Source organism: Manis javanica, chromosome 2 (assembly GCF_040802235.1).
Source record: "Manis javanica isolate MJ-LG chromosome 2, MJ_LKY, whole genome shotgun sequence".
Classification (NCBI taxonomy): domain Eukaryota; kingdom Metazoa; phylum Chordata; class Mammalia; order Pholidota; family Manidae; genus Manis; species Manis javanica.
The window spans coordinates 134868961-134895800 of record NC_133157.1 but is presented as its reverse complement, the minus strand read 5'-3'; the positions used below and the strand labels follow the sequence as shown (position 1 = coordinate 134895800).

General features: G+C 37.6%; 1 protein-coding gene across 9 annotated transcripts in view; it reads right to left on the bottom strand.

The window, feature by feature from the left end:
- SPIDR (scaffold protein involved in DNA repair) overlaps nt 1-26840 on the bottom strand; it is a 462021-nt gene that overhangs the window by 140275 nt on the left and 294906 nt on the right. For 7 of the 9 annotated variants that reach the window (XM_036993683.2, XM_073229487.1, XM_073229486.1 and 4 more), the window contains 2 exons: nt 17370-17565; nt 12718-12965 (listed from right to left, as the gene is read on the bottom strand). The exons of 1 other annotated variant lie outside the window; for it this stretch is intronic. In XM_036993683.2, the coding sequence (XP_036849578.2) occupies nt 12718-12965; nt 17370-17565 (444 nt within the window). Of the gene's footprint in view, nt 1-12717; nt 12966-17369; nt 17566-26005; nt 26024-26840 lie in introns of those variants that run through there. One more of the 9 variants, XM_073229488.1, reaches the window with a different exon arrangement.

Sequence of the window (26840 nt, the reverse complement as noted above, 5' to 3'; positions counted from 1 at the left end):
ACTCAAAAAACAGACACCAGATACTCTTCTTTGGGAAGCATTAGGAAGAAATTAAAATTTAAACATAAAAGTAGATTGCCAGGTAGTCCACCATGATGAATGACACTTGCTACCAAATACAGGTTTCCCCATTGTCCTAAAGTAGAGCATTCCTATGAACTTTTCACAAGCTGAAATTGTGAAAAATGAAGAAGCAACCATTAATTTACATGGAAAAAGATTTGACCATTCCCAAACCCAAAAAATAACCTCTCTTAGGCTTTTTCTGATACCTTCAGACACCCCCTACGAATGGATGCACAAAACAAATGGAAATATGGCACAGATACTTACAGACATAGTTCAAAGTTCTGGTAGCTTGATGCTGAGATGCTAAGTGTGGTTCCTGGGGACAGCTTGGTGGGGCCACTTTTGCTGCTCAGGGTGTACAACTGTCCCCATACTGGCTCATAGCAAAACAAATACTGAACACTCTTTGCTTCTTGTCTTTTGTCATAAAAGGGAAAATCCACTTTGCATTTCTTTTGGTTGGCAAAAACAGGTAATAATATAGGTTTTTCATAAAAGCAAAGTGATGTACATGAACTCTTGAAAAGTAGGGATACCTGTGTATTGTAACCCTTATGCAAATTATATCATTTTAGGAAATCTCATTCTAGCCTTTTCTGGAGAGAAGATAATGCATTAATGAGCAGAATAAAAACTGGAATCCTTCACATTCAAATACTTTAAAGATATGATTTACTGGTATCCCTGCTGTCACTGCAGCTGTCTATTTTCTATTAGGTCATGAAAAGACAGGCCCTGAAAGACTAGTGGTTGTTCCCCCATTCAATGTCAATTAGGTTTTTTTTTGGATAGCCAGTGTTTATTCTAACTTATCTTTGTGCAAAAGACTTGAGGTATAGAGATGAATAAGTTTTCCAAGAGTCTAAGTCTATTTAAGCTACCTCTACATTTTCCAAAGTCTGCTTAAGTAGTAAGACGTCCAGAAGATTGAGATTTATTTCATTCTTCTACCACTCGCAAACAGATGAATACAGTCTTATCATCTCTTCTTGTTCCCTCTGGTAGTAACTCCCCACACCTGCATTCAGATTCCATACCAGGCAAAGAAAGATAGTCACGTACTTAGGGAGACTGTATGGTGGTTCAGGGCCTCACCCAGTAGCTGTGGGTTGGATGAAGCTGTTAAGACCTGGAGAGCCTCTTCCTGCCATCTCCCCAGAGGACTCAGTTCTTTGTTTAATTCACATTGTGGGTTCCTTTCTTCTTAGGTAATTTCCATTTAATTTCCAAATATCCCTTCATCTTCTACCTGTGGCTGCTTAATTTTTTTTTTGACCTCTCTTAGCTCTGTATTAATTGTAACAAATGCTTAAAACCCTTAAATCACTATTGACTGGATTCTGATTTTTCTTTATAAACATCAAGAGCTGCTCTTACTCCCATTTGCCACTTCTGCAGACCCTCCTCTCTGCCCTTTCCCTACTCTTTCCCTTTGACTGAACACTGCAGGGGCCTCAGGCCCAAGTGCCTCTGCTTCTAGACATTGGTGCAGACTAGACTTCACCTCTTCTCTAAAGCAGAGTATTCCTGGCACTTCCTATTTCACTAGCTCCTTATCAGTCTCCATTGAGAAACAGTGGCATCTTGTAGCACATTACATTGGACTGGCTAGTCCTGAGGAAGAAGGAAGACACAACTTCACACCTCTTTCTTAGCGACTCACTTGGCCACTGTGAGTACTTGTGAGTGCCCCCTGCGTTTGTGGTCCTGTACCCAAAGCAGAAGAGACGCAGTCCTTGGCCTCAGAGGGCTAAGCAGAAGTGAAATTTAAAAAATACGTAAGAGCTTGTTTTGAAGATACTGACAAACACCAGTGAATATAGAACACTTGGTCATTATTCTCAGTGTACAATTAGGCACCTGTCTACTTGCCCTTATATCTGTCACTGTCTTTCAGTATCTGTGCAATACATGTTCAGAACATCCATAACATCACTGCTGGGCTAACTGGTCCAGAAGGAACAGGTGTACTTGTTCATATACCACAATGTCTCTCTCTTGTGAGGAAGGACACTCTTACAAAGAATTGTTTCATAGGCTCTGTTTTCTCCAGTTTTCTGTGGAGCATGAGGGCTGATTTGGCTCAAGCTAATTAGAACTCTGGAGCCAAGAAATGAGCACCACAAGGGTGAGCCTACCAAGACTGCCAGCTGGCTACCCCAAGTGCTCTGGGTCTAACAGCAGCTAGGAGACAGGGCAGAATAGGTCACTTGACAGAGACAAACACAGAGGAAAGGGGGCAGTAAATGCAGCAGCCCAGCCAGAGCAGGGAGTCAAACCGGCCTCATATTGGATCCCACCCTGCCTATGCTTTGGCCACAGAGGTAAGTGGTGGTGTATGCTGGCAGTTGGCTGCTCCTGCAGACCTGCCAGGCACTGTGCTCTGTCTTCCATGTTTTTTCTCCGTGCTGTCATCTCAGGAAAGCACATACCAGAGCTGCAGTTTGGCCCATAGAAAAGTTCTAGTGTGACCAGAGGATTGTTCCAGATAGTAGCAGCAGACACGGGAGGGTAAGGGTACAGAGCATTAGATCTCAGGCCTCTTTTAGCAACAAAAGTTTCCAGAGAAAAGAGGTCAGGAGCAAGCAGACCATCCATGCCTGTTATACAGGGCCACCTTGAAATCACTCTTGATCCTGACGGATTGCAGGTGCTGGAGAATCACCAAGGCCAGGTTTGGATGCAAACCTAGAACTAGGATGCACAGTCTACATCTGGCATTGTATCTGGAAAATAACTTTTGCTATCATCACTCTGTATGAAAACTTCAATTTCATAATTGTACTCACATCACCAGGTTGTTGTCATTTCTTTGATTTTTTTTCTTCAAGTCTATTATTCATTTAATATATAAAAAAGAATGTGTAATTTTTATTGCTATTTCATTAAGGACACATATTCAAGACATGTTAGCTATAAATGAGAAGATGGAGCAAATGATATGGTTGGTATTATAGAGTATTTAAAGAGCATGAACATACTCCTTTTAAATTATCTACAGCTCTGGTTTTACTCCAAAACATTTAAATTTGCAATCAACTATCTGTAACCTGACCCTAGACCAATAAAATGATATAAATTTTAAAAAGAGATAAAGGGTAGAAAAATGGATCCATATATGCCATCTGTAAGAGGATAAAAGATACACAAAAACATAATACAGTGCAAACTGTCATAAATGCCAAAAGGTGATATATTTAACAAAAATATATTTAGGAGCATATATAATAGGCACAGTATTTGCGGAAGATGCAATAATAAATACTACTACTACTAATACGCATAATCCTTACCCACAAGTTTACAGCCTTATAGTAAAATCTGACACATCTATAATTGTTACAAAACAAAGTGTTAAGAGTATCTACAAGGCATTTTATAAATGTTGTCTCATTTAAACTTTAAAACAACTATCCAAAGCTGATGACGGTACTAGCTATATGGATGGGGCTGTTGTGAAAATGAAAAGAGTTAAGATTACCTATCTATCTGTCCCTTCCTTCCTTTCTTTCTTTCCATCATTGCTCTTTAACCAAGAACATGTTACTAGGAGGTGGCAGAGCTGAAATTTAAACCAGGCTTTTCTGCTCCCAAAATTTATGATTTTTTTCATTCTACCACACCAAAGAAGAGACTAACTCTGTGAGAAATCGGGAGAGATTTCACAGGACAAGTGGCATGAGACTGAGTAGTGAAGGTTGCACATGACTTCATGGGAGGACAGTAAGGTACCAGGTGGAAGATGAGCACTGTGACTGCACCACATCGTCAAATAACCATTTCTCTTTTTCTGCCTATAGATAATTAAAAGAATTCCCAGGGCAATTAAGAAAGAAAAAGAAATCAAACAATCCAGATTGGAAATGAAGAAATAAAACTATCTTTATTCTAAGATTACACTATTTTATATATGGAAGATCCCAAGGGAACTACTAAAAAACTAATAGAGCTAACAAGCGATTTCAACAAGCCTTCAGAATATAGGTCAGCATGCAAAAATCACTTGCATACCTATAAATTAAAAATAAAAACCTGAAATGAAATTAAGGAAACATTTACAACGGCATAACAAAGACATACTTAAGTATAAATTTAACGAAAGAAGTACAAGACTTGTAGACTGAAACTATAAATAAAGCACTGTTAAGAGAAACTAAACAAGTAATTAAAAGACATCCCATATTTATGGATACAAAGGCTGCTAACATGGCACTTCTCTCCAAACTGACCTACAGATTCAACACAGTGCCTATCAAAACCCAGTTGATTTACTGCAAAATTGATAAGCTGATTCTAAAATTTATACATAAATGTAAGAGACTCAGAATTTCCAGCACAATTTTGAAAAATAAAGTTACAGGACTCATGACAAAGTTACAGTAATTAAGATCATTGTGGCACTTGCATAAAGACAGACATATATAGCTCAATGGAAGATAATTGACAGTCCAGAAAGAAATACTTATGCTTGTGGTCAACTGATCTTTGAGAACTGTGACAAGAAAATTTCACAGTGAAAGAATAGTCTTTTTAGCAAATAGTGCTGGGAAACTGGATATATACATGCAAAAGAACAAAGCTGTATCCCTGCCTCACACCACTCACAAAAATTAACTTAGATGGATCACAGATCTAAATGTAAGAGCAAAAACTATTAAAACTCTTAGAAAGAAAAATATGCATAAACCTCGTAGCCTTGGGTTAGGCAATAGTTTCTCTGAAATGACACCAAAACACCAGAAACACAAGTGACAAAAAAAGACTGAAAAGTATCAAAATTACAAAATTTTGTGTTTCAAAGGCTACAATCAAAACAGTGAAAAAAAAAACAGAATGAAAGAAAATATTTTCAAATCATATAAAAGATTTACATCCAGAATAAATGAAGAACTCTTACAATTCAATAAAAAGGGCTAATAACCCAATTAAGAAAACAGGCAGTGGACTTGTAACAGGCATTTCTCCAAAGTAGTATACAACTGGCAATCAAATGGCCAAGAGGCACATGAAAAGACGTAATGTAAATGCAAATCGAAGCCAAAATGAGATACCACTTCACACCTACTTGGATGGCTATAATAAAAAAGACAGATAATTACAAGTGTTGATGAAGATGTAGAAAAATTGGAACCCTCATACACTGCTGGTGGGAAGGTAAAATGGTGCAGTTTCTTCAGAAAACAGTTTACTTCCTCAAAGAATTAAACATAGAGTTACCATATGACCGACCCATTTTACTCTTAGGTATATATTCAAAGAAAACTGACAACATACATCCACAGAAAAAGAACTTGTCACAGATGTTCATAGGAGCACTATTCATATAATCAGTCAAGGGCAGAACAACCTAGATGTTCATCAACTGATAAATGGATAAACTAAATATGGCATATTCATTGAATGAAATATGATTTGGCATAAAATGGCATGAAATGCTGATACATGTTATAACATGGATGAACCTTGATAATATGCTAAGTGAAAGGAGCTAGTCACAAGAGACCATATACTATATGGTTCCATTTATACGAAATGTCCAAGACAGGCAAATCTAGAGAAAGCTGACTGGTGGTTGCCATGGGCTAGGGGAAGGAGGAGTTGGCAATCAATTGGTGTGGGGTTTCTTTTTGAGGTCATAAAAGTGTTCTAATATTGGATTATGGTTGTAATCACAAAACTCTATAAATCTAATAAAAACTGTTGAATTGTGTACTTTAAATGGGTGAAATTTATGTTATGTGAATTATATACCAATAAAGCTCTTAAAAAGGAGTAAGGGGAGTACGATAGATTCCCTCAGTTTTAAAGAACAAATAAGCAAAATTTAAGAGCTGGGCAACTGAGATTAAAGAGTTTATTTAAGACTCATAAACAAGGAACTAATGACTAAGAGATTTGAATTTACTGACAACACAGGTAAGAAAATATAAAGAATGGGCTATGGCATCATTTATGAGGATACATTAAAAAACAATTTTCCTGCTTGCATAGTATCTTGTGCATCACAATAAAGATACTCAAATCATTGAAAAAGAGTAACTGCAACTTTTCTACAACATAAAGAAAAAAAACTTCAGAAATAAAGTTTGAGGAATAACAACAATCTTATGAAAATGTGCTGCTGAGTAAGTCAATCGGTAAACTCATTCCAGACTCTGGTAATAGGTGGTGATATGTCGGAGGAGCAAGCAGACAGCCCACAGGCTGCTGAACAGAATGAGTTGTAGCCCTCCATCTGGGCTCTTTCAACACTGAGACGCTTGTGTCACTGTTCTGGAGAAAGAATGCTGTGCCATTCCATCTCAATACACAGAAAAGGAGATGTGAATCCACCATATCATCCAACCACTGAATAGGAAGAAAAGTGAATGTCCGCAAGCAGGGGGAAGAGCTGCATTCACCCAGGGAGACCTGGCCAGTGAGCACACAGCTTGGGGGCCAGCGTGCCACAGCTGATGGCCTTCCTCTGACAGGATCTTTCTCTACTGTGCAAACAGATAAGGCTAACCATTACATCCAGTATCTATGAGTTCATGTTCCTCATTGTGCTTTAATAACGTGCCATTTTTCACCACTAGGAGTCTGGGGTATCTTTAAGGCTCTAGAAAAAGACAAAAATATACCAGCCATAATTACCAGCACCACCTACACTAGACCTAGAATTAGGACAGTTTTTTGCCAAGTGTTTATTACAGAGGAACTTCTATACTGCCATCATTTAGAAGGCAGTGGTCATATGTCATGTGTATGAATATACATAAATGTTTGTTTTCTAAAGGAAATGAACTTCAACTCCTTGTTGATGAGTGGGATGACCAAAAGCACAGAAGTAAAAGCCAACTTCAGTTAAGCTTCTCCCACAGCCAGAATGCTGATTTGTAATCTGATGTCTTTTCTTTGTTTATTTTAGGGTTCTATTATTATAACAACATTCATCAGTATTTTATAATTTTTAAGTATTCATATTTGCTCTTAAAGAGCTTATGAGCTATCCTCTATTGAGTGCTTATTGTATGGGAAGCATCATACTAAACACTTTACATACACAATCTCAGTTAATCCTCATCATGAACCTGTATCATGGAAAGTATTTTAATTCAAGTTCCCAGATAAGGAAACAATTTGCCCCAAGTCTCCCTGCTAAGTGGCAAAGTCAGCATTTGAACCCAGATCAGTCTGATTTTCCTTCCAGGCCTTCTGTTCTTTCCATTACAGTCTGCCTCTCCTTCAACACATTTTAAAATAAAAATGGTACTTATATTAGAAATAAGAAACAGGATTCCCTCACTGTGGTTCTGTTGTTGTTCAATGTTGGACATTCTCATTTCCTTACACATCAGCAAAGTATTTGCTGTTCCTCCTCCCACTCACTTTTCAAAGCCCAGCATTAGCTTCTGCCCTCATCATGCCACTTGCCTCCTGTTTGTATTTTCAGTCCTTACTTCCTTAGACTTCTTTGCAGCACCGTGCTCAGTCGCTCACTCTCCCATGCAGAAGTCCCCCGTCCAAAGTGCCTGCTGTGATGTACTGGGGGTTCCTTGTGCAGCCCTGCCCTGCCTCCTCACTCTCCTCTGTTGGCTCCTCTCCCCAGTTCACCAAGGCCAGATGACCTGAGTTCTCAACGTTAGCATTTCTTCTTTATGGCCTACTTTTGCTCTGGCTTTAGAGGGTTACTAACTGTGACCAAACACCTCTGGAGAAGGTGCAAGAAGCCTGTGACAAGGAGGGCTGGGGGCATGCCTTTCACCGCCTGCCCTCCAGTGCCTTTGGCACTCAGCACCACAGATAAATACAAGCTATTCCTATTAGCAAATTACATGAATATACATACACATGTACATACTGACCAGCTGTAGGCTGAAAATTTCCAAATATTTATGCCCAACCTAAATTCCTTCTTTAAATGTGAGAGCTGTATATCCAACTTTCTCATCTGACATCTCTTCGTAGATCTCAGAGTAAAAGGCCCCAAACAGAATTCCCAAGCTTGACTCCCACTTGTCTCATCTTAGTAAACGGCCCATCATTCCACCAAGCAATCAAACTGAAGCTCATTCTTAGTGTATTCTTCTACTTCACTCTCCCTGACTAATGCTTACCGCTTCACCACACAAACCAGAACAGGCACCCTTCCCCCGTGCCCCAGCACCACCCCGGCCTGCCTGAGTCTCAGCCTCCACGGGGCTCTGCTCCATGGGGCTCTCTTCCCAGACCATATTCCATCTGACAGTTAGAGCTGTCTTTCAAACAGGTAAGTCTTATTTTGGGTCAGTGGCCACCATGGCAAGCACGTGTGGACCCTGCACATGGCCTATGAGGCTGAGGCTGGCCTGCACCCTATGTGCTACTGCCAGCCCATGCATCCTGGCCTCTCCCTCCTCCCTGTGAGGAGCTTTCCAAGGCAGTCTGTCTCCTGTGTGCAACTCCTCCACCTGATAATTTTACCTGACTAGCTTCCATTTATCTTTCAAGTGTCAGCTTAAATAGTGCTGCCTTAGAATACCCATCCTAGAATCCTCTAAATTAAATTCTGTCCCTTCTCTATCATGTCCTCTTTCATAGTGTCCAACTTTTTCCTGCCAGAGGACTTACAACAACTTATAATTTGTTTGTAATTGTTTTGTGTAAGCCTCCCTACTAGACTGTGCTCCATGAGCATAAGGACAATGTCTGGTTTTGTTTACCACTGCAGACTCAGAACCTGGACTAAGACAATGGTGGTTTTTTTGTTTTTTTACTTAGTGAAAAGCAAAAATTAATATAGGACAAGAGACTAAAGAAAGGGTCAAAAGATGAAAAGAGAATAAAAATGTGCCTTTTTTCCTGAGTGCAGCTCTGTGCATTTCCACTAAACTATAATGGAAGATTAACTGTTAAACTGTTAACCTGAAAGGTTATGTCCAAATGCATGACCACTGTTCTATGAATTAGATGCCCTCACAAAAGATTAACTCTCCAATTTCTGCAATGACAAGCAAGAAGGAATGTGCATCTCACAGGAAATAAAATAAAATTATTTGTCCCTAGTTAAATATCTCAAGGCAAAAGGATGCAAATGTTTCAGAAAGTGAGAAAGGTTATGATTCTTAGCAGTCACCATGGATGGGTAGAGGTAAAACAGCTTGGATTCTGCTCTGCCAGGAGGCAGGGAGTCATTAGGAAATTCACTTACTTTGTCAGCAAAGTAAGTTTACTCCATTATAAATTATCTCTAAGACAGATGCTCTTTCTACTCAAAAAGCCCGTGGTTTTATTAGTCATCTATTTATTTAATATTCATTCTTCATGTAGTGAATCTAGATAAAGGTGTTTGGGCTCTGAATAGACTGAGTGGCTTAATGGTTAGGGAGTGTCTTTGAACTGGCTTTCTGTTACTCTTAATTTTAGTGATTTATAAAACCTAAGTTTGTGTTGGTTACTCTGACCTACAACACATTGAGAAACCCCACAGAAATGTTTCCTTTAATAGCCTGAGTTAAAGGCAGTCAGTCATCCAGGAGAACAATGGACAGGAGATTCTTACATATTATATTTCTGAAATCTACAGTATATTTTTGATAATGTTTCACAGCTCAGAGGACATGAGCCTTTTGACCAAATCTACTGACCCTGCTCAGAACTGGCTGGCTTCAAATAAATATCCTTTAATTTCAGAGTTGGCAAAAACTGGGCTTTCTAGTATCAGAGTATAAGCTCTTACTGCTCTCAGAAAAGTGACACTGCTAACATGTTGGACCAGACTGGGGTTGATGCCCACAGTCATGGTGCTAACTCAAGTCTGACAGAAACTCATCCCAGTGTGTCATCAGTAGTCACCTGACCTCATTTGCACAGGGAAGGGAAGACTATTGTGGCAAAAGAGTCTACCATTAAGACACAATTCTTTCTTTTTTCACATGCCTTAATTTCTTGGGACATGGTAATTTCTGGCAATTTACAAAGAACACATATTGATCAAAGTTGTCTTTTGGCCCACTGAGAGAAAGATCTTTGGGGTAAAGCAGGTCATGTCAAGACAGCAGCCTAGGAGCTGCCTTCAGTGGGAGACGTGGCTGTGCAACTGTCCTGTGTCTGCCACACTCATGCCTCTGGACAAGATTAACTCAAAGGTGTTGTACAGGGGATCACCCAATGATCAGCAAATTAGGGGCAGACATTTCAAGTATATAAGAAAGAAATCTTCCAGGCCACAAACCTTAATCTTCTAATTATGTTTTCTCTTATATACATGTTACAAGCGCATAAATAAAAAAGTCTACATTAGAAAACGTATCACTAGATGATTCTCCAAGGCACATACTTTAATACATTTTTCTTTATATGTACATTAGTAAAGACTTAGTACAGTGTTAAGTAAAATTTTACGCCTATATTAATTTGATCTGTAAACTGGAAAGCCTGATCACTATCACAGCAAATTTATCTAGAACACATTAATGATCAGTTATATCACTGATACATAATAAGATTTTTTTGTAACCAGAAGTCATCTCAGAAGCCTTGTCCTCAAACCCATGCTACCACCCTCTGTCCAAAGTTCACTTTCCTACACAGTCCAATCAGTTCCCCTGTGGCAGGGCACTTCCACTTCTCCCACTGCCCCAGGACTGACCCCTAGGTCCACCTTAATCTAAACACAGCTTGATTCTAACATAATTTTCTCTCCTGTCTTTTGGCTCCAGTACTCTCTACTGTGATTTTGGGATTTCATATCTCATTAAGTTATTCTTTTGGTCTACCTATGTAACTAAGAACCTCTCTGAGGCTCAGTTTCCTAATCTGTGAAATGGGACTGGTATACTCAGGCCTCAGCGCCGCACAGGGTCCTGTGTGCTGGAAGCACACACACACACAACGCACATTCGGTACATCTGAGTGACTGAATGACATTTCCTTGTTTCTGAGGTTCATGCAGCCACTACAAGCATAGCCTCATGTGATATGCCCCGTGTTTTCTCTAAGATACAAACCAAAAGCATTCACAATGCCAGCCACTGGCAGCAATTCACCAGGCTCAGCTTCCAGTTTCTTTGCTCAACAAGTAAAACAAGTACCACAGAAAGATCTGGAGGGACAGGCTTCAAGATTACTCATAAGGAAGCAACATTGTCAGTCTTGTCTTGCCTTCTACTCACAGTGACTAAGTCTCCACTCTCCCCGAATGCCTCTGGAGGGTGTGGTCTGTGTGTTGGGCTACAGAAGCTGTATGGAAATCCTCACTGCCCAGCTGACTCAGTGTCCCTTCTCCAAGGCCAAACACTGGATACAGGCCAAGAAAAAGGCTAAGCTAAACAAGACCTGTGTCACATCTTTATCTGCCTCAGACAATTCTGTTTAGCTTTACCACAGATTTCAGTCAAAGAGTAAAGACTGGTCTACAGCTAGAAATCATGTTAAAACCTTAAAGTTGGTATCACGGATTTCACATGTATACATATTCCAAACAAATAAAAATAAATTTTTTCTATGACTCCAAAATAAATACTCTACACTTACAGGAGAGTTTTTGATATCTATAGTACTTTCAAAGAAAGTGCTATACACTGGAGGAAGATTCATAACTAATACAGTGTTTCTTTTCTTTCCTTCTGAAAGTCTCCAGAGGGGCACCACAAGAATAAGATGACTGGTAATTATTATTTCTTCCATATGTGCTTTCTTTTTACAAGTAGATAGAAAAAATGATTGTTTTTCATTTCTATTCTGTTGTAAATCTGTCTCACTGCTTTGAGGACAATTCAACACAGAAAGACAACCTTCAAAAGTTATGCCAAGGCTTTGAGGTAAATAAACTTTTCAATCAACAATGTGTCTACAGCTATTTGAAACAATACAACACCAGGAAGGGCCTAAATTTGAGTAGAAAAGAAGATGTCACTCTCAAAACTGGTGAATTAAAGTACTTTGAACTATGGATTGCCCATGTAGCTATACTATCCACCATGGAAGCTGCCACAGTCACTTTAAATAAAGTTAATTAAAATGAAATAAACTTTAAGATTAGGTTCTTCAGTCCCACTAGCCATATTCCAAGTGCTCAATAACTATAGGTGGCCAGTAGCTACCTCACTGAGTAATGCAGATATATAACATTTACATCACTGCAAAAAGTTCTAACAGGAGTAGATTGAAATAGCACCCTCTGAAAACCACTAGTCACTTATTACCCAGGTTTTTAAGACATATAAAACTCAATAGATATTGCAGGAGTCTTTTTACGAATGGTAACCACATGTCTTGGCTTTTTTAAAACAATACCAGTATTTCCCATATATATTTCTTTCAATAACATAAACAATTAATGGTGAAAGTAAAAGTAACAAATTAAATTGTTTTGGTAGGACTTTTTATGTAAATAAGTAAATAGACAGAATCATTTGTCACACCATGTATCTCAAATTCTGATGTAAGAAAAGACAAAAAAAACCAAAACAACCCATATACATGGTGAATGCAGCCATCTAAACGTTCTGGGAAGAAGACAGAAGCATTTGTCACACCATGTATCTCAAATTCTGATGTAAGAAAAGACAAAAAAACCCAAAACAACCCATATACATGGTGAATGCAGCCATCTTAACGTTCTGGGAAGAAGCTCTACGTTCTCTAAGTGATTCTAGGCACCAGGCCTGTGTCTCGTCAACTCACCGAGTTCTACGTGGGTCTGAGCAAGGTAGAGCAGCTGAACCACCTGCCTGCTGATACCTGCAGGGAAGGTAGTAAACTCTCTGTACGACCACTCGGACCCCAACTCCAGACCCGGTGGCAGATCCCTGGCTTTCTGCTGCATCCAGGAGAGAATCCTTCAGGGAAGCTTGGGCTGGGAAGGGTAGTTTTGCTTCTCTGTGCCCGTGGGTCCAGTCTGTCCCAGTGGTGGTAAGACCACTACACGTAGCCTGGCCAAGACATGCAAAGGAAACAATTTCACTTTGACTTATGATGGCATATTACACACCAAATAATGGTATTTGTAAGTAATTCTCTGATGTAACTGCAGAACACTAAAGGAGCAATGAAGATAAAAAAGAAACCTATGGCCTGGGCCTCCATGCACTGCTAGGTCACTAATGCAGCTGAGTAAGGCAAGGTGAGCAAGAGTAACATGGAAACAGCAAAGAGTGTTTCCTGACAATGGAAGAACAGATCATCTTGGGTTTTTGAAAACAGGAGATATTAGACTACCTCCTGGTAATTTAGAAAATTTTTCTGTTATGTGGTAAAAATCCCAACATGACAAACTAAACAACAAAATAAAAGAATGACTAGGTTTTCTATATGCTAAGAAGCTGGAAAACCTAGAAGAAATGGACAACTTTCTAGAAAAATACAACCTTCCAAGACTGACAAAGGAAGAAACACAAAAACTGAACAAACCAATTACCAGCAAAGAAACTGAAGCGGTAATAAAAAAACTACCCAAGAATAAAACCCCCAGGCCAGATGGATTTACCTCAGAATTTTATCAGACATACAGAGAAGACATGATATCCATTCTTAACGTTTTCCAAAAAATAGAAGAGGAGGGAATACTCCCAAACTCATTCTATGAAGCCAACATCACCCTAATACCAAAACCAGGCAAAGACCCCACCAAAAAAGAAAACTACAGACCAATATCCCTGATAAACGTACATGCAAAAATACTCAACAAAATATTAGCAAACCGAATTCAAAAATACATCAAAAGGATCATACACCATGACCAAGTCGGATTCAACCCAGGGATGCAAGGATGGTACAACATTCGAAAATGCATCAACATCATCCACCACATCAACAAAAAGAAGGACAAAAACCACATGATCAACTCCATAGGAGCTGAAAAAGCATTTGACAAAATTCAACATCCACGCATGATAAAAACTCTCAACAAAGTGGGTATAGAGGGCAGGTACCTCAACATAATAAAGGCCATATATGACAAACCCACAGCCAACATCATACTGAACAGGAAGAAGCTGAAAACATTTCCTCTAAGATTGGGAACAAGACAGGGATGCACACTCTCCCCACTGTTATTCCACATAGTACTGGAGGGCCTAGCCATGGCAATTATACAAAACAAAGAAATACAATGAATCCAGATTGGTAAAGAAAAAGTCAAACTGTCACTGTTTGCAGATGACATGATATTGTACATAAAAACCCCTAAGGAATCCACTCCAAAACTACTAGAACTGATATTGGAATACAGTAAGGTTGCAGCATACAAAATTAATACACAGAAATCTGAGGCTTTCCTACACACTAACAATGAACTAATAGAAAGAGAAATCAGGAAAACAGTTCCATTCACAATTGCATCAAAAAGAATAAAATACCTAGGAATAAACTTAACCAAGAAAGTGAAAGACTTATACCCCGAAAACTACAAGACATTCTTAAGAGAAATTAAAGAGGACACTAACAAATGGAAACTCATCCCATGCTCTTAGCTAGGAAGAATTAGTATGGTCAAAATGGCCATCCTGCCCAAAGCAATATACAGATTTGATGCAATCCCTATCAAATTACCAACCACATTCTTCAACAAACTAGAAGAAATAGTTCAAAAATTCATATGGAACCATCAAAGACCCCGAATAGCCAAAGCAATCCTGAGAAGGAAGAATAAAGTGGGGGGATCTCGATCCCCAACTTCAAGCTCTACTACAAAGCCACAGTAATCAAAACAGTTTGTTACTGGCACAAGAACAGAGCCACAGACCAGTGGAACAGAATAGAGACCCCAGATATTAACCCAAACATATATGGTCAATTAATATATGATAAAGGAGCCATGGACATACAATGGGGAAATGACAGCCTCTTCAACAGATGGTGCTGGCAAAACTGGACAGCTATATGTAAGAGAATGAAACTGGATCACTGTCTAACCCCATACTCAAAAGTAAATTCGAAAAGGATCAAAGACCTGAATGTCAGTCATGAAACCATAAAACTCTTAGAAAAAAACATAGGCAAAAATCTCTTGGACATAAACATGAGCGACTTCTTGATGAACATATCTCCCCGGGCAAGGGAAACAAAAGCAAAAATGAACAAGTGGGACTATATCAAGCTGAAAAGCTTCCTTACAGCAAAGGACACCATCGATAAAACAAAAAGGTACCCTACAGTATGGGAGAATATATTCATAAATGACAGATCCGATAAGGGTTGACATTCAAAATATATAAAGAGCTCACACATCTCAACAAACAAAAAGCAAATAATCCAATTAAAAAATGGGCAGAGGAGCTGAACAGCACTTCTCCAAGGAAGAAATTCAGATGGCCAACAGACACATGAAAAGATGTTCCACATCACTAGTCTTCAGAGAAATGCAAATTAAAACCACAATGAGATATCACCTCACATCCAAAAGACAAACAACAACTAATGTTGGCAAGGTTGTGGAGAAAGAGGAACCCTCCTACACTGCTGGTGGGAATGCAATTAGTTCAACCATTGTGGAAAGCAGTATAGAGGTTCCTCAAAAAGCTCAAAATAGAAATACCATTTGACCCAGGAATTCCACTTCTAGGAATTTACCTTAAGAATGCAGCAGTCCAGTTTGAAAAAGACAAATGCATCCCTATGTTTATCGCAGCACTATTTACAATAGCTGAGAAATGGAAGCAACCTAAGTGTCCATCGGTAGATGAATGGATAAAGATGTGGTACATATACACAATGGAATATTATTCAGCCATAAGAAGAAAACAAATCCTATCCTTTGCAACAACATGGGTGGAGCTAGAGGGTATTATGCTCAGTGAAATAAGCCAGGCGGAGAAAGACAAGTACCAAATGATTTCACTCATATGTGGAGTATAAGAACAAAGAAAAACTGAAGGAACAAAACAGCAGCAGAATCACAGAACCCAAGAATCGACTAACAGTTACCAAAGGGAAAGGGACTGGGCAGGAGGGGTGGGAAAGGAGGGATGAGGGCAGGGAAAAAGAAAGGGGGCCTTACGATTTGCATGTATAATGTGGGGGGGTGCATTGGGAGGGATGTGCAACACAAAGAAGACAAGTAGTGATTCTACAGCATCTTACTACACTGATGGACAGTGACTGTAATGGGGTTTTTTGGGGGGGACTTTGTGAAGGGTGGAGTCTAGTAACAATAATGCTCTTCATGTAATTTTAGATTAATGATAATAAAATGAAAAAAAGGTAAACAGTAAAAAAAAAAAAGAATGACTAGGTTTTAATAAAAGTGAATCATATTATTAAGTGCTTGCTATGTGTACTTTATGAGTCTCTGTACTTTACATGCTCATGTGATCTCCCAACAACCGTTTACAATATTGAGTATCATAAGATAACAACACTTCTGGGGTGCTTTCTACATTGCAGGTACTTTTCTTTACATATTGTACTTACATAATAAACATTTAACCTCATAACCACCCAAAGAAGTACATTATATCATTATCACCATTTTACAGACAAAAATACTGAGACACAGAAAAGTTAACTTCAGTATCACCATTTTGAGATGAAAACATAGCTCATGAATTCAAAATCATGCAACTGCTGAAAGCTTTACATGAAAGCAGTAATGCCCATGCAGCCGTATCTTATGTCTTCTCTGACTGATGAGAGAGCCCTCCTTTTCACAAAATTGTCCACAGACATTTCTTCTGATGGCTGGGGGAAGGTTGGGTCTACTTGATGAAGGCTGGCCTCCCTCCCTCTGATATGCTCACATGCTGCATGTCAGTATCAACATCCTATCCAGTATCGATTCAGGTAACTCTGTGACCTTGAGGCAGGTGCATGGGAAGTCACAGACACTTGGAACCTGGAGTAATCCCCAGAATGCCTGTTGTGCCCACTTGGGTGAAGTTTAGTGGTTCCTTAAATTCATTTTGGCAGATAATCATGGCTCAGGGCCAATAAATTCCAAAAACCAACCTCCAGTGAATAATCTCAAGTATATGCAGCTATTTTTATCCCAAGGGATATAGATATTATAAAAAAGAACAAGATTTTTTTTGATAAATAAAAAAGTCTTAAACAATATTCTTAGGCAAGTACAAGATGAGAACAGAAAAAATAAAAACATGTTTTAAGAAATTAGAATAAAGACTACACATACATAATTAGCTGAAATACTGTTAAAAAGACACAGTAAATGCTGAACTGAACAATAATTTCTTCAGCATGATAACAACCTGATGCTCTAATATGTACATTTGCTGAATATATGGAGGGGGACCAAAGGGAAACATCTTCACTTTTACGTAAATCCTTTCAAGTCTAATTTTATTACAAAGCATAAAAACTCTAAGCCAATGAGGGTTTACCTGGCTTTCAGGTGAATTATTTGTTACCATTTTAAATACAAACATCTGGGCCAAAGTGATGCATCTTCTTGGAAGGGGTGTGTCCCAATACTGCACTTCATGTGTTGTTTTTGAATCTCCTTTGGCAATGACTTTCTGGCAAAAATAAGTATTCAGAATAACAGGGTAACTTCCACCTGGGATAATAAGCTTCTGCCTGCAAAAGAAAACACATACAAGTCTATTTATAGTGTTGAATACCCCTCATGTTCTTATTAAATCAGGAATATGAAGAGCAATGATGTGCCTGCTATGGGACAGATAAAGCCACAGCAGCGCATTAAGTGACAGCCACTGTCACATGGTCAAGAGTGACTGTCAGTGGATCTGACCTTACTTTTCTAGTCAAAGTCCTGTGTCAGGCAAGGTGATGGAAGAATGCCATGTAGGTGCCTGGGAGGCCCTCCTAAGTCTGGTAGCTGAGGCCTTAAGACTCCTCAGGGAGAAATGCAGGAAGTAAGCAAAGACTATCACAGGCTCAGGAATTGCCCAGATATTGAAATAAACGTTATTTACAAATAACACTTGCAGACATTTCAACAGCTCAATCGTTCAAAGAACACAGCCTCTAATGCCAAAGGTACTCCCACCTGCTATCAGATGGACCGCAGCTACTGAATGAATGCCTCACATTTAGGTAAGAAAGGGGTCTGGGAATATAACAGAACCAATGCTCCCAGTTCCTCTCAGACATCTGATTTGAGAAGACTCTTTAAAGCTCATTCCTTGTAACAGGTAGCGCTGCTCAACATTCAGAGAAATTTAGGAGTTGCACTTCTGAGAATATGGTGCAGACATACTTTCCCCTATTTATCCCATTAAGCACAACTAAATGCCTGACATTATGTAGCAACTGAACAGAAGATGACACTGAGGGCTCGAGAGGAGGAGGCCAGCTGGGGCCAATGGACCTGGAGGTGCAAAAAGCAGCACGGTGGTGAGTACCTGGGTCTCCTCTGTCTCCTATATCCCAGACTTCTAGCTGAAGAAGGTGGCAACCTGGGAACAGCAATGGATACAGACTAAAAATAAAACCCAAAGAGCTTATACTCTATTTAACCACAGGACCAGGGATGGGACAGTCTAGTGAGACAGAAACTTTTAGAAAATAACTGTTCTGCTCTAGGCAAACAACACAGAAAAAGCACGACCCAGCACCTCACACACAACCAAATATAAGTGGGAAGCCCAGACTTCCACCTTCATCAAACTGAAAGAACAGGCCTCTGAAGCCCAGTTGGGGTGGTGTGAGGGATGGCGGGGTAAAATGTTGGGACTTGCTTCTCTGCAGGCTTGTAACGACCTCCCACCATCCTCCCATAGACACCACTGCAGTGGACACTACCCCTGTGCCTGGACTTCCACTCCACTTGACATTACTGACCAAACATCACTCCCTGCCCCTCTAGCGTGCATTTGAAGCAGGCCCCACAGAGTGTCAGGACTTTCACCTCCACCAGTGATACTAAGGCACCCTCCACCCTCCCACTTTCCTCCAGCGTTGTCTGTGGGAGCCATGTGGGAGCAGTAGAAGGTATCCTGGCTCTGCCCCCAGTCAAGGTGATATCAACAGAGGCCTAGCAGGAAGCTGGAACTCTCTGACCAACAGTAAAAAGGGGACCTTCCCTTCCCCCTCAGCAATCAGTGGAGGTCAAGTGGGGAATCTGGACCTCTACCTCCCTCTGGCATGAACAAGCCCCCTTTACTCCTCTCAGAACAGTCAGGCAAAGCTACCTAAAACATATTTAAATAACTGCCAGAGTCTCACATAATAATACCAAAAATGCAAAGACCACCATCTAAAAATGACTTGTTATACTAAGAACCAGGGAAAAATCTCAAGTTGAATGAAGAAAGGCAATTAACAGATGACAATGCTAAGATGACAAAGATGTTAGAATTCTCTCACCAAGATTCTAAAGCAGCCACTACAAACACGCTTCAAAGTGCAATTAAGAATACACAGGGGACAAGTGATAGAAAAGAAAATCTCAGCAAAGAATATAAAGCCTTGGCAAAGAAACAGATGAATTAAAAGTGGAAATTTAGAACTAAGAAATAAAAAATGAAAATTAAAAATTCAATGAATATGTTAACAGCAGAATGGAGAGAAGAGAAAAATTTGTGAACTTGAAAATGAAATAGAAATTAACATGAACAAAACACAGGAAAACTAGACAGAAAAAAACCTTCTGTGGAAAGGAAGAAATGAAAATAGACAATAATAAATGGGCAAATATAATAGGCTTTCCTACTCTTGTTAAGTTTTTGAAGTTTTATTTGGAATTGAAGCAAAATTATTACACTAATATGGTTCTAAATGTAAGCAGAGGAAATATTTAAGACAATCATATTATAAATGGGGACAGTAAAGGGATATGAGAGGTAATTCTATACTTCACACAAACTGACAAAATGTTGACTCAGTAGACTGTGATAAGTTATGTGTATAAAATATAATGCCTAGAACAACCAATAAAAGAGCTATAGAAAGAGATATACACAGAAACATTATAATTAAATTAATAATAAAATTCTAAAAAAATTTCAAGGAACCCACATGAAGCCAGGAAAAACAAAACAGAAATGATAGAGAGCAACATAGAGAAAACAAACTACAAAAGGGTAGACATAAGTGCTAACACATCAATAATTACATTAAGTAAAAATGGTCTAAATAAGTCAATTAAAGGACAGATTTGCAGAGTGGGTTAAAAAACATAATCCATCTATAAGTTATCTACAAGAAATTCACTTCAAGCATAAAAATATAGGCAGGATGAGGTGAAAAGATGGAAAAATACATCATGTAAACATTAATAAAAATATAGCTGGGGGAGGAGTATTAGTATCAGATGAAGTAGACTTCAGTGCAAAGAAAATTATCAAAGACAAAGACAAAGAGGAACATACAATGATAAAAGGATCAATCTACCAGGAAGAAACAGCAATCTTAAATGTGTATGCAGCAAACTATATAGGTTCGAAAACTGATGAAACTGAAAGGAAAATGGACAAATACCGAGTTGGAGACTGCAATATTCCTCTCTCAACATTTGTTATTAACAACTAGAGAGAATATCAGCAAGGATCCTGAAAAGTACAATACCATCAATCAACAGAATCTGACTGACATTTATAGAACATTCCACCTAACAGCAGCAGAATACATATTCTTTTCAGAAGCCTACAAAACACATTCTAAGAAAGACCATATTTAGGGCTGTAAGACAAAACCCCGCAAATTGAAAAGAATTGAAATCACACAGAGTATGTTCTTAGATCACAATGGAATAAAACTAAAAATTAAAAGAAACATAATAGGAAAATCTCCAAATACTTTTAAACAAAACAATACACTTCTAAATCATCCATGGGTCAAAGATGAAGTGTTAAGAAACAAACAAAATAAAGTAAAATGTTGAACTGAGTGAAGATAAAAATTTAATATATCAAAATTTGTGGGAAACAGCTAAAGCAATATTGAGGGAGAATTTCATAGCACTTACAGGTTACATTAGAAATAGGGTGAGTCTCATATCAATAATCTAAGATCCTAACTCAAAAATCTAAGGAAAAAAAAAGCAAAACAATGAATAGAAGTAAATAGCAAAGAACATAAGTCAATGAAATTAAAAATAGAAAAACAATACAGAAAAAACAATAAAGGTTTTTTGTATGATCAATGAAACTTACTAATGAGGGAAAAAAACAAGGAGGATGCAAATTGCCAATACCAAGAGTGAACAGAGGGTTATAACTACCAATTCTGAAATATCACAAAGCTAGTAAGAGAGTGCTCTGAATAACTCTACATATACCACTTTTAACAACTTAGATGAAATGGACCAATTGCTCAAAAGCACAAGTCAAATAGAGTTGAGTAAAAATTCTACCACATGTGCAAAGAAGAATGAATAATCAATTTTATGTAATCTCTTTCAGAAAACAGGAGAAGGAAACACTTCCCAATTCATTTTATAAAGCTAGTACTACCCTGATGTAAAACCAGATGATGAGAGTACAAAATAAAACTACAGACCAACATACCTCAAGAATATAGATGTAAAAATCCTTAACAAATTATTAATAAATATAATTCAGTAATACATAAAAGGAATTATACAGAATGAAAAAGTGGGGTTAATTACAGGCGGCATGGAAAGCCTATTTGATACTTGATAATCACTTCCACTACATTAAAGACAAAAGAAGTCATATTATTTCATCAACAGAGAAAAACCATTTTATGACATTCAACATTCATTCGTAGTAAAAAAAACTTGGAAAACTAAAAAGAGAGAACTCCCTCAACTTGATAAAGAATGTTTATGAAAAGCCTACAGCTATCACTACAATCAATGCCAGAAGAGGGAATGCTTTCCACTGGAGATGGAACAAGGCAAGAACATCTGCTCTCATCAACACAGGACTGGAAGTTCTTCCCAGTGCAATAAAGCAAGAAAAGGGGAGGTAATGACATACAGATCAGAAAGGAAGAAATAAAACTGTCCCTATATGTGGATGAAACTGCATGTGTAGACAATTACAAAGACTCTACAAAGTAACTCCTAGAACTACTAAGTGAGCTCACTAAGCTCACAACAGATATAAAAAATCAATTGTTTTGCTATGTACTATCAGTGAATGTGTGGACCAAAACTAAAAATATAAATCATTTATAATTGCAACAAACAAACCAGCAACAAAAAGTACCACATAATCTGGATTATATGTGGCATCTAAAAAAGTCATACTCCTAGAATGAGAGACTAGAATTGTGGTTGCCAGAGCTGGGTGGTGGGGGAAATGTGGAGATGTTGCTCAAAGGATACAAACTTTTAGTTACTCAATGAATAAATTCTGGAGATTTAATGTACAGCACAGTGACTAAGTTAATAATATTATATTGTATAGTTAACTTTGTTAAGATGGTAGTTCCTAAGTGTTCTCACCATAGACATACACACACAAAAGGCAACTATGTGTGGTGAGGGATGCGTTAATTAGTTTGACTGGTAATCATTTCACAATGTGTACACATGTCAAACCATCACATTGCACACCTTAAATATATATAATTTTTATTTGTCTTAAAAAGCTGGAAAAAGATAAAATTTATAAAGAAAGGTAAAGAAAGTAGAATCTCTGAAACAATTTTGAAAAAGAAGAGAGTGGGGGAATAACTATCTGATTTCAAGACTTATTATATAATTGCAATAATCAGTACTGTGTGGTACAGGTGGAGGAATAGACATAGACCAATAAGACAGAATAAAGAACTCAAAGATTCCAAAGATATGCTCAACTGATTTTTGACAAAAGTGACAAGGCAATTCAATAAAGGAAGTAGCCTTTGGATATCTGTAGGCAGAAAAATATGAGCTTCAGAGTAAGTTCTCATATTTTATGTAGAATTTAACTCAGAGTGGATCATGAACATAAGTGGGAACTATAAAGCCATAACACTTTCAGAAAAAAAATTGCAGAAAATATTCAGTACATAGGGCTAGGAGAAGAGTACTTAGACTTAAGATAAAAAAAAAATTACCCATAGAAGTAGAACAATTGATAGACTGGATTTTATCAAAACTAAAAACTTTTCTCTGAAAAAAACCCTGTTAAGAGGATGAAAAGATAAGCTACAGAGAAAATGTATTTGCAAACACATATCCACCAAAACACCATGATCAAGAACCTAAATAACTTTGAAAACTGCAAGTAAAGAAATAAACAATCCAAGTAGGACATGGACAACAGCCAGGAACATACAATTCACTGAAGAGATACACAAATGGCAGCTGCACTTGAAAAGTTAGGTATTCAGAAAACTCATATTAACACTATGAGGTACCTCTATACTATCAAAATGGCTGAGCAAACCATGTGACACTACAAAATGCTGGTGAGGATGCAGAGAAAGCACGTTGTTCATGCACTACTGGTGGAAACGCAAAATTCCACTCTGGAAAAGCTTGGTAGGTTTTTTAAAACACTAAACATACAACTACCACACAACCCAGTGCACTCCTGGACATGGATTCCACAGAGATGCAAGCTTAACATTTCTACAAAATCTACATAGCTGCTCCTGTATCATAGCAGCTCAATTCTTAAGAGCCCCAATCTGGAAACAACCTGTCATCAGTGGGTAAGAGGTTAAACAGGCTGTTAAATCCACACCATAGAACATCACTCAGCAATAGCAAGGAATGAATTATTGATACACACGACAATGTGAATGAACCTCCAGGGAATTTGGATGAGTGAAAAAAATAATTCCTAAACAAATGAGCCTATCAGTGGTTGTCAGGGTTTAAGAAAGTGAGGGAAGCTGATACAGTTATAAAAGGGTAACATGAGTGATCCTTGCAGTAATGGAATTCTTTGGTATCTTGACTACATCAATATTGATATTATCCTGGCTATGATATTGTACCATAGTTTTGCAGGATGCTGACACCAGGGGAAACTGGATATAAAGGATACCAGTCATCTTGCTATATTATTTCTTACAACTACATGTAAATCTACAATTATCTCAAAATAAAAAGTTTAAAAAAATAGAAGTTCTATATTAATCATTCTAAAACAACATCCCTGTAATCACCCCATTAGTTGATTTAAACTCATGAGATTTCTAATCTCCATGAATCTCCTTTATTAAGGAAAAATACCTATATTAACAATAATGATAAAGATCTAATTTCTGTCCAAGTATCAGTACTAGCTATACAAATTAAGTTCGAACTTTATGAAAAATTTTCTGGTATGCCAATCTCCCTGTTCAAAGATAAAATGCTTAATATAACTTCATGTAATATGTTCTGGGCTCAATTTACCTCTCTAACATGTACAGCATGTAATTATACATAAAGCTCATAATCCTGTATGATGCGTGTTCTAGAATTAGGCCCATTGTTTTTTACTAGACTGTAGTTTATGTTAATCTAGATAAATTCCTTAGTGTCTAGTATATTTCCATACAATCTATTCAAATACAATTTGCTGTAGTAATATTTTAAGCCTGTACAGATATGATAGGCCAGAAGTAAGAAAATAATTATGAGAGGTGAGGAGACAGAGATACAGGTAGAGATACAGAGAAAGAGACAGTAAGAAGACACTACAGAAAAAATGAGGGTGGGATGGATACTGTCTGGGTGTGGCTGTAGATAAGCTGCACACAGCCAGAGGGATAAAAGATGTCATAAAGTTCCAGGCTTTTCTTTCAAGTTAATTTTTTAAAAATATGATAAAGTAATAGTATCTTAAAACTAGGTTAAGAAGAAGAAAGTACTAGTTTAAAGTTTTTGTGTGTATTTAGAACGTTTTAGTTTACAGACTAGGTTCTGCTCTACGCAAAGTTCTGTTTAAGGCCATTAAGGTTAAACTGAGTTAACAACAGTGAACAAGTCCAACTAAGTGAAAATTTAATTTAGCCTTTCTTCTCTGCAGGGAAGAGATCACAACTTTCAAAGCCTATCTTAATGAGTTCAACTTTCTATTTAGCTCAGTTACAAAAGAAAATATCCCCTTTACTTAATAGAAGCCCTTTTCCAAAAGAGGGTTAATTCACTGACTTTGACAGTTCTTTGTCTTCAAAGCAGGACTCTATGGCAATTTATCTGCAAAGGGGGCATAATTAACACAAATATACATGCAAATCTGACAGGGTCAATTTTCTGATTTCTTTTTGACAAAATAAATAAGTCCATGCTAGATGCAGGATTATGTTATCAAAATGAATACACAAACCAGTAATATAATTGGCCTGTTCTAGGTGGAATTACATTAGGTAAATGTACAAATGAACTCACAGTCTTAAGTAAGCATCATTTTCTTGGTGTTTTTGCTTGCTTTCCTCCATTTCCCTCATATTTATCAACAGACTTGGGGAGCCTCTGAAAGTATTTCAAACTCCTCACTAATTTTTATTAAAAAGCTAGTATTCTTATCAGTTAATAAAGTTTAACACTCCATATTTTAATATTAGCCTATTAGAAATGTAGGTCTTTTTAATGCTAATAACACCCTTATTTTCTTCAATATTTAAAATTCAGCTTCATATGATAATATGCAAAACATATTCTTGATAAAAAAATTAACTCTGAAATTTTGTAATTCACAGTAATCTAACAAAGAAGGTTGAGCTAGCAGGGACCCTTTTTAGCAATAAAATATAACTCTTTTAGTTTCAAATGGGAAAAAAATTACTCAAGTGACAGGCATTTAACAAAAATGAAATTAAATGAATATTCCAGGCTTCATCTAAAGACAGAGAACTTAAAGATGCAGTTGGAGAGAATGATGTTGCCTTTAATTAACTGAGGCATTTCTGTTTACTCACCTAGCTCTCTGAACTTGGTAGCAAATTTAGAATTGACCCAAACTGAGAATCTTCCAGATTCCTGGACATTATAGAAATTACACAGTTTTATCTGAACAGGCAGATTTTAGAAAGTCATTGATTTTCCTGGTAACTATAAATCTGGACCTCCTTTATAATTAAATCATTACAAATTTAAGAAAAAAGTGTTCTAACTCCATTTGAAACATGGCCGAGAAATCTTATTATTTTAAAAAATACCACTTACACATGTATTGTAGTGTTGTTAACTTTAAGAGGAGAGAAACCCCCATGGTAGAAACAATGCCCCTTGGCCCATCTGTGTGGCTCTGACAATGACAAAGACTTTGGCCACACCACTGAGGCATGTGGCTACTCAGGAACCCCTGCATCTTCTGCAGGAAACAAAGGGAAACTTTCAGAGACATTTATATGAATAACGATACAACTATTTAATTATACATAGGAGATATATTTGGGTATATATGTTTGGTAAAATTCTTCTGATTCAAGTTAATCAAACTGATTTAGTTTAGAATAGAAATGATTTGTAAGGAAATTTAGTTCACTTTAAACCACATATAACGTAACAAAATTACAATCCTTAGAAAAGAGAAACCTGGCAAACCTTTTGAAACAGATAAAACTTATTTCTTTATCAAGGTATAATAGACACAGAACATTATAATGTTTCAGGTGTACAAATGATGATCATTATGAAATGATCACAATAATCCTAGCTAACATCTGTCACCATATATAGTTATAATTCTTTTTCTTTGTGATGTGATGTGAGCTTTTAAGATCTACTCCCTTGACAACTTTCAAATATGGAACACAATATTATAAACAATAGTCACCAAGCTGTACACTACATCCCCAGGACTTGTTTATTTTATAAATGGAAGTTTGTACATTTTGACCTCCTTCAACCCATGTTTCCCACCCCTTACCCTCTGCCTCTGGCAACCATTGATCTGTTCTCTGTATTTATAAGCAGATACAATTTTGATTAGCACATTACTTATTTCTGTAAAAATAGTACTAGGATTAGAAAATAATTGATTCTCTAATTTAAGGTA